This window comes from Eptesicus fuscus, chromosome 10, assembly GCF_027574615.1.
Source record: "Eptesicus fuscus isolate TK198812 chromosome 10, DD_ASM_mEF_20220401, whole genome shotgun sequence".
In the NCBI taxonomy this organism is placed as follows: domain Eukaryota; kingdom Metazoa; phylum Chordata; class Mammalia; order Chiroptera; family Vespertilionidae; genus Eptesicus; species Eptesicus fuscus.
Genome location: NC_072482.1, coordinates 44,626,883 through 44,640,008, shown reverse-complemented (window position 1 = coordinate 44,640,008; position 13,126 = coordinate 44,626,883). Strand labels below are relative to the sequence as shown.

Genomic DNA, 13,126 nt, shown 5'->3' with positions numbered 1-13,126 from the left:
GAAAGAAAACCCCTCAGAGGCAGCTGATGCCCTTTGCATAAGACAGAATGTGCAAGAAGAACCAGATTAAAATGGGTTTTTTTTTAATTTTAAGGTCTGGAAAGAATCTCTCCTTCTATCGTTTTGCTTCAAACATTGAGTAAATTTTCAGGGAAAGAGGAAAAGGGCAGTTTACTTCGTTACTAAGTTATATGGCAGAGTGCTCACTATCCACAACTCATTACTTCATTTAAGTAAAGGACTTACAAGGAAAAGAAAAATCTTGCCCTTTTGCCACACTAACCGAATAGATTCCATGTGGTTTGCTTTTGCTTAGATTGAAATTTTACTCTACATTTATCATAACTTGGTATCATGCTATACAAAGGTTTTATACTCTGACAACCAAGATTCTAAAGTTAGAACTACCTGAAAAAGATTACAATGGGAAAACTGTAGTTCAATTTCTGCTCTACATGACTATACATTAAAAAAAAATCAAGAAAAGTATCTAAAACTAATGAGGTAGGCTCAACAGAAATACCAATAAATACATCAGATAAATAATTGGATTCTTTTTTGTAACTATGTTCCCGTTTTCCCTATTGCTAGTTAATTTTCTTTCTCTCTGAGGCTACAGGAACAGTTTCCACCTATGTTCACTAGTAAATTCCAGACTGTGTACATGGAGAATGAGGCTGGCAGTGAGATAAATAGGATGTTTCATTTATAAGTGAATTACAAAGTCTGCTTTGTTCCTGGGTGTGATTTTAAAAGGAAAATAAAAATATCCAGGCAGAGCTAATCTAGAGTACATACTGGGAAAAAGCGAGTATTACAGGATGTCATTGGAAGGAGAAGAAAGTGACCTGACCTTCTGAAGATGATAGAGGTCTGTCTTCTGAAGCCCCTTTGATTGTGACCCAGAAGCATCTTCTTCCTCTTTGACTTCTGCTTTTAATACAAAACCAATATATAGCAACTGGGATAAATCCATTCAAGTCAAGAGAACCAACATTTCTACTATTCCAAGAGAAATACAGTTTCATCTGGCAGGGGATCAAGGGTCCATCAGATAAATTATTTCTTTCAGAAGCTAAAGGTCAATAAATATTACATAACTTATGCTGCAGAGGGGTCCTGAAAAAACCAGCCACTGAATGTTTAAAATGTGACCACAATGAAAACAAAGTACAAATACTCTCCCCTCAAAAAAACCAACAGCAAAAAGCGCCAAGTCTTTGTGCTGTTATAAACAGCTTCTAAAAACAAATTTAAACTGTATTCCTTTGACTATGCCTACACACATAAACCTACACACTGGCAAGTTTGGCCCTGATGTTGCAATGTACTATTTTTGACAAAATGCTATTAAAGTAATAAAGAGGGTGTGTAAAAGTTGTGACATAATCTACTAAAACACAAAGTGCATCTTTGCTCTTCAGCATAGGCCACAATAAACCACATCTGGCCAGAGGTGCAGCTGTGCTTCTGGAGAGGTGAGGCTGTATACCCTCTTGCTCGTGCAAGGAAGCTGCTAGAACTGCACACTCACATGGCTCATTCGGACCAAGTCTGAGACAGGAGGATGCAGCTAGAGAAGCGATCTTGTTCTCAAAGAACAAACTTCCTTTTAGCTATGGATTATTCTTGGTTCAAGAAAGATATAATTTAAGGTTAAAATATCTGATTAATTCTTTGTCCCATTTCATTAACATGTAGCAGATTCTTAAAAATAAATATGACACTCTGACCTACTTAACCCTCCAAATATAATTTTAAAACCAGACTGTAATATGTAATAAGTATGAAGGAACCAGAGATAGCATATAGTCAAATATTTCCAGTTTTCCAATGTAGGGGGTTTTAATGTCACTTTATTATTAACAATGTGTCACTTCTGGAAATAGAGAAATTACAAACATCTCTTCCAGACACTAGTTTTGCTTCAACTTGTAAAATTCTTTATTATTCATACTATTAATCATCTTAATCCCCATCCTTCCCATTAGGAGAGAGAGAGAGAGACAGAACATCAATGATGAGAGGAAATCGTTGATCGGCTGCCTCCTGCACGCTTCCTACTGGGGACCACGCCAGCAACCTGGGCATGTGCCCTTGACGAGAATCAAAACCCGGGACCTTCCGGTCTGCAGGCCGACGCTCTCTCCACTGAGCCAAACCAGGTAGGGCTGAGTCCAATTTTGTAAAAGACTGAAATTTACCTAATTTATCTTAAATTCTCCTAAGTCTTTTACCCTATTTATGTCCTTAAAGTGGACCTTCACTGTCCCAGTGACTATAATTCGGGGGCATTTAAAGTGTGAATCAGTGAGAAAAGAACAATGAGCTGGTGATTAAGAGAGGTAGGTACTGATCTGGGAGCTAGCTGGCTGTGGGATTTTGAGCAAGTTCCTTTCTCCTCTGAGCTTTAGACTCTGTATGTAGCTGGACTCAATGATCTCCACAATTACCAATTACAGCCCTTTTGAAACATGGTTAGGCTCATGCCCACCCACAACCTGGAGGGAACCCACCCCCTTAGTCTTGTGGGGTACTTCCTCCTTTTGCCTGTTCCTGCCACTTGCTCTTTCACCTTCCATTAACTAAGCATTCCTCTGGTGAGGGATATCAGCAAAAATGGTTTCCTAAATCTAAAGGCTTTACAAGACAAAGAAACACTTGCCAAACAGGAAGAATTACTATGGGCATTCCAAGTAAAATATTTTCACTAATCCATGTGCAATCTATGTGCTTATATATTATCCACCAAGCTCCATTAAAATTTTCCTGAATAGGAAAAAGTAAAAGGTGCACACTTATTTTGTTTGTTTGCTTTACCAAAAGAATTCCATACTTTGGTGCTAGAGACAGAGCAAGAGAAAGAGCCCATGAGAATAATGATCAGTACCAATCTGTGGTGCCCACAAGAACAAGAAGTCCTAGAGCATGAGAACAGAACATGGCTACTTGTACACAACCAGGCACCCCAGCATCTGGCAAATATAAATATGGTCACATGGGGGCCATGAAAATAAGGGAACTGTAACCCTTCACACAGAGAAATGGCAGGCTGCCTCAGTTCACTTTCACTGAAGGATTCAGACTCTTGTAAGCTGATTAAAGCAGACCTCATGTACATTTTGGTAATCAGCACACAAAATGAGCCTCACTGCTGTGAAAGAACTATTAATTTTTCAGGCTTACTAATGACTTATGCAGTGTTTTTGAAATCTATAAAGGACCTGATGGAATGCTTAAGAAAAAAATCTAAAAGGAGTCCTTAATTATGATGCCCTGCTAATTTCATCAATCTTAATATTTTTGTCCCTCCCCCACCTTTTTTTTTTTAAAGGTAAGTCCTCCAAATTGTCCATCTGCAGAAAGAATGTTTCTATTTTTCTGCCCATTTGATGCTTTTCATTGCTTAAACCAAAGCTGGAAGATAACCATTTGACCTGTTTGTAATTACCAATATGTAATATTCTGAGCCTTGGTATACTGACTGATCATGAACTACTTTATGCCTTCATCTCTCAATATAGCCGAACGTGGGGTTTTCCATGTCATTTTAGTTACATGACTTTCATAGCCAGTAAAATTGGCAGGATATCATCTTCTCACCATCAAGGCTCTGAAGCTGGGCCAGGAGCTCCTCTATCCTCTTTGCTGTGCTGCCAAGCTGCTTTTCAGAAGAGGACTTTAAAACGCTGAAACACTTCTGAAGGATGGTCATCAGTTCATCCTTTGCCAACATTCTAGAATAGAATCAGTGACAGGAGATGTAATCTAACTGGAAGATTAATGAGGTTAAAAAATATTGTCTACATATGAAATGATTCTGATCAGAAGAAGATGGTACAAATTCTTCATTAGTAGCTACCAACATTTGTTGGAGAGATTTTCCTCAATATGTATGACATTCAGAAGTATTCAGAAGAGTTCTCATGATGAAGCTCAGCTCAGAAAGCTTACAAACATCTGGGTTCATAGTCTGGCTCTAGCACTTACTGTGTCTGTAATATAGAACAAATTACTAAACACCTCTGATCCTTGGTTTCCCTGTCTGTAAAATGAAACAGGGACTCACCTATTTCACAGCTTAGAATGGAGGCTTAAAAACTAAATCAGGAGATGTATTTGAAGAGTCTAGCACAGTGCTTACCATACAGTAGGCATTGAAGGTGTCCCTTCACTTCAGATATAAATGTCAATATGAGACAAGAAATGTTTGCAGAGGAAATAACACTTATGTTAAAAGAAAGCTTGCTTGGGAGGACCAAAAGACTATCACAATAATTTCTCTAATTACTATTTAGCTATGCTTTATATCTTTTATGGGCATTATAAACATCAGTCAGGAAATCCACTTAACTTTAAATAACATAGGAAATTCTGCTTGTTTTTTAACAAGCAGAAGAGTTGTGTAACTCATTTAAGGCCATATTGGAAATCTTTGTTAGGAATGGAGAGAGAACACAGATATTCTCAAATTAAGATCCTGTTCTCAGAGCCATTACTTATAGGATCTCTCCACTAAGATCATATTCAGTAACAGAATGAAATGGAATCAGGTCAATATTAGTAATGTTAAGTGCTATGACATAAGTATACAAGTTATTCTCAGCAAACAGTCCTGAATTATGAAAACTACAATGATTAAAAGTTCTTATATTAATCATGAAGAAACAATCAGACAAATCCAGAATGTGTGCTATTCTGCAAGATAATTCTCTCATGTTTGACATTTTTCATAATAAAAAATGGGAAAAAATACTAATATTACTAAGTTAGGAGGAAAATACAAATCTAACAAATTATGACTACTGAAAAAATTAACCTGGTTATTTCAACTAAAATTTAAATGCAGAATGAAAAACAAAAAAATATCATACAACCAAACCAATAAATATAGAAACTGGTAGGTATGGACAAAAGGCAAACTTTTCCTGATTTTAAGAAAACGTATAAAATCTTCTCTTCTGCGCTGATCAGTGTAGCTCAGTTGGTAGGAGTGTCCTCCCATCCACCGAAAGGTCTAGGGTTCAATTCTGGGCCAGGGAACACACCTGGGTTTCAGATTACATCCCCCGCCCCCCGCCCCCATTTGGGGTGTGTACAGGAAGCAAGTGATTGATGTTTCTTTCTCTCCCCCACACCCCTCTAAAAATCAATGAAAATATATCCTCAGGTGAGGTTTAAAAAAAAAAAAGGTGAACTATGTTAAATGCTGATAATAGTTTAAAAATGCAAGTGAAGATGGAGAATAGACCATTACATTTAGGTACATGGAAGTCACTGTTGACCTTGATCAAGGTAGTTGTGCAAAAAACAAGTAAGTTAAAGAGAGAATGGGAGGAGAGGAATTTAAGATAGTGTGACAATGCTTTCAAATTTTGGTGGATTCCATCTAGCACATTGATTTCAAAGAAACAGAATAAAAATGAAAAGAAGCCCTAACCGGTTTGGCTCAGTGGGTAGAGCGTCGGCCTGAGGACTGAAGGATCCCAGGTTCGATTCCGGTCAAGGGCATGTACCTTGGTTGCGGGCACATCCCCAGTAGGAGGTGTGCAGGAGGCAGCTGGTCGATGTTTCTCTCTCATCGATGTTTCTAACTCTCTATCCCTCTCCCTTCCTCTCTGTAAAAATTCAATAAAATATATTTAAAAAAAAACAAAACTGAAAATAATTGAATTTAAAAGTGTAAAAGCCATCACACTAGATCACTTTGGAGAGAAAGGAAAAAACACATCTAGGATAGATCATATTAATGTGGAAAATGAGCTATTTATCTTTAGCCAACTTGATTAAGTGATTATATCACCATCAAGTAAATGGTTCAAAAAAGGCTTGTGGTACTTACTGTGTGAAAAGTTTTATAGGTTGCCATAAAAAATGTTTCCTTAACTGAGACAGAAAGAGAATCCTTTAGCAATCATTAAAAGCAATCATCCTGCAGGGCAATGGAGTGTTCTGCTTCATTGTGCAGAATAATTTCTGGTTAAGTACTGATTATATAAACGTCTGATTGAGAACAGACTATAAGGAGAAACTAGTCAATCCATGGCTAATGCAAAGATCTGAATAAAGAGCTCGCAGGTTCTCAACACACCATTATAAAACTGCTTAGAAAAATATTCAAAAACTTAAACCTGAAAATATATCAATGAAGACAAGAAGAAAAAACAAACAAAAATGCTTAAAAAAAAAATACATTCAGAGATTATCTTCTTCAAACACAACACAACAAAGCAATCATATATGATCATGACAAATGAAATAAAAATATGCATAATTCCTCTTAAGCCTCGATATTTCATTTTAGATGCCACTTCTCCAAGAAACTGCTCAACCTCTAACTGAAAGTTAACTGTACAGTGTATTAGTTCCTAGCACACAAAACCTCACCCATCATAGCCCTTATTACTCTGTATTTAATTGCCTATCTACTAGTCTACCTTAACCTCTCACTTGGCCAAAATTCATTGTAGGTAAAAACAAGGGTCATCTTTGCCATCAGTGGCTCAACATAACAAGCACAAAAAACTACAAAAGTATAATGCTAAATTCACAAGAAAAAACAAGTTGTCAAACTAAGTTTGATTAGCTATTACTCCATTTTATTTCTTGGCTACCTATTCATTTTACTAGCAGAAAAGTAGTAGTGGGCATTAACTTTAATTAAAAAAAACAAACTTAAATTAAAAATTCAGATTTTTTTTCTGTTTATTGATATAAAAAAACCATGGCTCACTATTAGCAATTAAATACTTTATTCCAGTTTTGGACTAAGAGATCAATTTGAGATCAATGGCCCAAAGTCACCCAACTTCTCCACAATTAAGACTTATCTTTTCCTTTAATGGCTTCATTTCTTCCTCAATTTCTTTTTTAATTGACTTGAAAGAGAGGAAGGGGGTAGAGAAAGAAACACTGATGCGAGAAACATCGATCAGATGCCTCCTGCACATTGCCCAACTGGGAACCAAACCTGCCACCTGGGTATGTGCCCTGTTTGGGAATTGAACCCACCATCTTTGGTGTATGGGGCAATGCTCCAACCAACTGAACCACCTGACTAGGGCTCCTATTCCCTTATTTTCTAAAACAGTGTTTCTCAAAGTGGTTCCTGGACCATATGTCCAAATGTGGTGGAGTGCTAGTTAAATTCAGATTGCTGCTGACCACCACACCGAGGTTCCCAATAACCAGATTCAGAATTTTTGGGGAGAGGGCAGAAATTTACACATTTAATACACCTCGGCTGATTCTTATGCACACTAAAGCCTGAAAAGCATTACTCTAAAACAGGCGTCCTCAAACTTCGGCCTGCGGGCCACATGCAGGTGTTTTTGCCGTTTTGTTTTTTTACTTCAAAATAAGATATGTGCAGTGAGCATAGGAATTTGTTCATAGTTTTTTTTAAACTATAGTCCGGCCCTCCAACGGTCTGAGGGACAGTGAACTGGCCCCCTGTTTAAAAAGTTTGAGGACCCCTGCTCTAAAAACATTCCTCTTAACATGTTTTGCTGTAAAATTAACTTCAACAGTTCAGCTGTTTGTCTTGACTTTACCACAAGCCTACAAATAATTGTGGAGGACCCACTGTGATACAAATTCAGAACTGGCAATCCCTGCTCTAAACGTAAGAAATGAGATGTTAATACTGCAATCTCATGTATCTTCTGCATGGATAAATCTAGATCATCAAAAGTTAGATTACTGCTATTTAGGAAGCATCTCACAAACTGTAGAACTGTGTCATTTTTCATAACTAGACCTTTAAATATCATCTAAAGATGATCTGCAAAGTCAGAAAACAATGCATTATTTAGATTCCCAAATCTCTAGTCTCTTTGAAGTAAGCTAAAGTGATCAAATGTTTTTTGAGTAATGTTTTTTCAACTCAATGAAAGCTGAGCTATATTACTGTTTAACTCAGAAGCCTTCCTCAGAAATTAAAATAATTTCTTTCAGTATAAATTCCTTCAGCTATCAATCAACTTCAATTTGCAAATGTTTCTGCAACAAATTCATAAAGTTACACTCAGCATAAGCAGACTAGACACTATGGCTTCTTTTATTTATGTCTGCAGCCTGTGCCAAGATGACTAGAATCAGGACATGAGGGGGAAAGAGGGGTGGGGACGTTGAGTCTACTGAAACTTGCTCAACTGGCTCATTTTCAAAAAGTGGGTCTGCTCTGAACATGGACTATTGGCCACAAACCCATATAAATTTCCTTTTACACACCTTTCAAATAATTAAAATAGGATTAAAAAACAGACTGAACTTTGAAAATTCAGATTTAAATTCCAGCTCTGCTAACTGCAAAAAAGTCACTCAATGTTTCTGGCTTTGGATTCCTTATGTGAAATAAAATGGAGTAAGTATAGATGGTAAATCTCAATTGATGGGGTAGGGGACAGAATAAATTCCCTAAAAAGGGGCACACTTTTCATTATCCCAATTCAAGAATCATTGCCATAGTAATCCATCACTCCTAATGTGAGGACACAGTACTCTTCAGGCCCAGTTGATCCATCGCCTTCCTCTAAGTTGAGGACTATGACTTAGATCAATCTTATTATTGAAGCAAGGTTTTTAGAATTACCAATATCTGAAAAATTCTTGATCTAGTATTTAGTTTCTAGATGGCTGTTGAGAGATTCTCTCCAATAGGAAGGTAAATTTTTCATCTTAAGGTCTTTCATAGCTGACCAGGAAAAGCCACTGTACTCCCTAGCTCACTGCTGAGATGGCATCATTTTTACCACTTCCTGGCATTTTAACTTAAATATGTCCTTATATAATTGGATGTGGTTGAGTAAAAAATTAACCAATTCATATACTGTAGGTGGTCTTCATGCTCCAAAAGTTGACTCAGAGAGGAGAAGCTATGGAAGACATGCAGAACCACGTACTCATATCAAATTATGACATATTAAGGCATACTTGCATGCTCCCCACACACACATCAATGTCTGTTGCATAGATTTTTAAAATAACTGTGATATAAAATTCTGCAGATCTTTCCCCAAAAATCGTTGCCAAGACCAATGTCAAGAAGCTTATTTACCGATTATGTTTTCTTCCGGTTTTATGGTTTCAGGTCTCACGTTCAAGTCTTTAATCCATTTTGAGTTGATTTTGTGAAGTATAAGATAGTGGTCTGGCCTCATTCTTTCACATCTATCTGTCCAAGTTTCCCAACACCATTTATTGAAGACTCTTCTTTCCTCATTGTATTTTCTTGGATCTTTTGTCATTAATTAATTGCCCAAATATCTGTGGGTTTATTTCTGGGTTCTCTATTATGTTCCATTGATCTGTTTTTATGACAATACCATACTATTTTTTATTACTATAGTTTTGTAATATAGTTTGAAATCAGGAAGCATGATGTCTCCACCTACATTCTTCTTTCTTAAGATTGTTTTGGCTACTAGGGGTCTTTTGTGATTCCACAAAATAACTTTTTCAGTTGGTTAGATCATTGTGTTGATACGTCAAGGTTGTGGGTTCAATCCCAAGTTAGTGCACATACAATAGTCAGCCAATGAATGCATAAATAAGTAGAACAAATTGATGTTTTTATCTCTCTCTCCCTTTCTCTCCCCGGTTCCTCCCTTCCTCTCTCAAATCAATAAAAACATTTTTTTAAAAAAGAATTAAGTACTTTTTAAGGGTCAGGAAATATTTCATTAAGTAGATCTATGGTTACTTTAGCATGTCACTCTTCAGATAACAGGGATTTTTCAAGAAAAGATACTTAAGAAAAAAATTCAATTTGGGAATGTTACTAGACTATGGTTCTAACAGTACCTTAGTTTTTCTTTCCAAAGTAACATTCAATGATAATTTTATTCTTAATTTCTTTCATCATGTGAATTGTTTGAAGACAGATGATAAGAATGTCTAGTTTCCTAAATTCATATGATTCCTAATTAGAATGCCAAACCGACAAGCATCTCTGACTTCCTGTCTATGTCTAATCTGTACAAAGGGGAAAAGAAATCCAGTCCAGAGGTTCCCAGGTTCCTTCTCTTTTGTAGTGCCCACTCTTGCTGGTCCTTTCTGTAGCTGCTTTATTTGATCTTAGTGCCTTTTACATTCCTATGTTTCTGACCTCAGCTTAGCAAAATGACTAAAACTTTGCTTTCTATTGTTTCTGCTTTATGAAACCCCCAAATCCATAAGTACAACAGCTTCAAAGTGAAGCCTGGATTAGAATCCGGTTCAACAGTTAAGAGAATCTGGCAAATCACTGAAACACTATCTGTGCTTAAGTTTTCTCAGCTATAAAGTGTGGCTAATAGTATATTCCAGTAATACTTGAGTACTAAACTGGAAAATGTACTGGAAGTACATAATGCAGTGCCTGGCACACTACACGCCTTCACACAGGGTGGTTACCACTGTTACATTACATTTATTATTCATGTTTCCCTACTCTAGTTTGGAACTGGTATTCATGATCCTTGACTTGTACCCCAAGACAACCAGGCCAAGGGAGATACAGAAGGAAAAGAACAAGTCCTTCCCTGACAAAGGAATCTATGAGTTTGGAAATACCGAACTGGAGAAGGAAGACAATCACTAATCATGAAGGTTGAAGAGGAAATCTAGCAAGAATCAAATGGGTGTTTGAGATAGGTATGTTAACTTTAATAGAAAACAAAAGAAGTCTCAGAAATATTTCAGTTGAAGCATATAAATACATAGAAATCTCTTACTGGCATTTAAAAAAATAAAATAAAGTAGAGCTTTTCAGTAGCAACCTAGTTTCCATGGGGAGTTATTTTTCCAAATAGCATAAAATTAGTTTCCATCTTAAACTGCACCTGTTAGATCACTAAACATTTGTATTATTAGGTCTCTGGACTTAAAGTGCTGTCAATGTGAATTTTCCTCCTACTGTGCCCATCTGTTCTTTTCTTGGGGGCCCAGAGGAAGCCAAAACTTAATAAATATTCAGTTTTCAGACTTCTTTATATTTTCATATAAGCATTTATATCCACTGAGGAAAATTAGAAGACTGTGTGCAGAAACTTAACTCACACTTGATTTTCCTTTTCTCACTGTCCAAGTGGTCACTATTTTTGTGGAAGACTAAAGAGTCACCATACATATAAAGCCAAGGAAACCAAATGATTATAACTTTAAAAGATGCATTTGTCAGAGATGGTAACTGATCTTTGATGATAATAACTCCACAATATATCTTACTTATTCATGTAATATTAGATAAATAATTTATGAGTTACCCAATGTTGATGTGAACAGGGCCAGCTCAAGTGGGGAAAAGCACCAAGGCCACTGCCTACTCGAGGTTGCTCCTCATCGAGGTCAGCAGTGACCTCCTCCACAGGATGCATTTCACCTAGTGATGCTGCTCCTCCACTCAAGCAGCGAAGGGCATGGCGAGCTCGCTTTCCAGGACTACCTTCCCTGCCATGATGTCAAGCTGGCTAGGTGAGAATTATCCATACCTACGCGCGTAGTGTTACTATTTGACTAAACAAATAGTTGTTTTACTTTAAAAATCACACTTAAAAACAAAGTAACACCAACAAAGAAATGGATGGTTGCTACATTAAAAACACTGTAAACTACAAACATAAATTCAAGATAGATATAAGTATTAGACACACATGGCTACTTATAAAACTACTTGGCAGGCAGAGGTCTGGAGGAAGATGTTACATATTGGCAGGCTTAGAGCAGACTAAAAAAAAAAAAAACTACCTCAGCAGCTGCAAGGCCGATGCATACTCCTCTGAATCCCATATGTTCTTTTCTAAACATGTGCAGTACAGCTCTCTGATCTGTAAGTGAACAGCACACTTATGAGGAACCAAAAGTGATGTACTAAGTTGGCATACTACTAGTTTGACAAAATCCACATAAATGGTCAAAAAATTAGGGTTACTAAAAACAACCATTTTCTTTAGATGACAACAAAACCGGCATATATCACATGGATCAGTCTTTATAAGAACATCATTTACATATAAGGAAAATGAAACTATTATTGGAATTGGCTGCTAATCACTGGTCACTTTGCAACACAAAAATCATAAAAATGATGTGGTTAATAAAAAAAGGCTTAATGGCAGAAATCATTTTATAAACAAGTTATTTTTACAAAGTATTTTTATTCATTTCAGAGAAGGGAGAGGGAGAGTTAGAAAAAGCAATGATGAGAATCATTGATGGGCAGCCTCCTGCAGACCCCCCACTGGGGATCGAGCCTGCAACCCGGGCATGTGTCCCCAACTGGAATCGAACCCGGGACCCTTCAGTCTGCAGGCCAACGCTCTATCTACTGAGCCAAACCAGCCAGGGCAACAAGTCATTTTTTACATATTTATTCTCTAAACCTTTAAGATAGGTACAAAGTTTTAAGAATACAAAATTCTTCCATTAAAATCCTACAGATGGTTCATGGGTTTATGATCTGACACAAAAGCCGGCAGAAGGTAATTTTGCAGGGAGAAGTACTAGTTCCCTTTTAGTTCTTAGTACAATGCAAGGTTAACCATTAAGCATTCTCAAACAGAATTTTTCCATTTCACTAAGGCGGAGGGTCACCTCTGTTTAAGTGATGGAAAGTGTTAAAGAGACAAAGCTGAAATACCTTAGCACAAATACATTGTAGAGGAAACAACACTACTAGGATTGATGTGGTCATTTCTAGTTGTGGCCGTCCGAGTAAAAAATATTGTTTCAATTACCAGTAATGGATACAGTTGGAATGGATTTAGATTGTGCACTCACTGCAAGATTTGGATCCATTTCAAATTCTGATGTCTGAATGCTACCGAAATCAAAGCAAGAAACTAACCAATATTCTGACTTCATAGATTCCAAATGAGGAAATTTTGGTTACCTGTCGACCCAATGGGTACTTGGGAAGAGAAGAAGTGAACTGATGAAGACATCTCAAAACCAGAAAGTAATTTGTATGGTACACATGCAGGCTTTCTAGTAATGATTGCGTCTCCTCCTAAAAAAATCACAGAATACATATGTAAGTCAGTAATTTAAAAAATACAACAATAAATCTACTTAATGGATATATATAATTTCAGAAAAACTGAAAAGAAATGATTCAGAATTACAAATTATCCTCCTCAATTCTGAG

General features: G+C 36.8%; 1 protein-coding gene across 2 annotated transcripts in view; it reads right to left on the bottom strand.

Moving 5' to 3' along the window:
• The window catches only part of ORC3 (origin recognition complex subunit 3), a 62,235-nt gene that overhangs the window by 8,608 nt on the left and 40,501 nt on the right, over positions 1–13,126 (bottom strand). Inside the window, exons 12-15 of one of the 2 annotated variants that reach the window (XM_008147216.3) lie at positions 12,872–12,988; positions 11,728–11,807; positions 3,604–3,737; positions 854–933 (exon numbers count right to left, since the gene is read on the bottom strand). In XM_008147216.3, coding sequence (XP_008145438.1) covers positions 854–933; positions 3,604–3,737; positions 11,728–11,807; positions 12,872–12,988 — 411 coding nt within the window. The remainder of the gene's footprint in view (positions 1–853; positions 934–3,603; positions 3,738–11,727; positions 11,808–12,871; positions 12,989–13,126) is intronic. The other variant, XM_008147293.3, reaches the window with a different exon arrangement.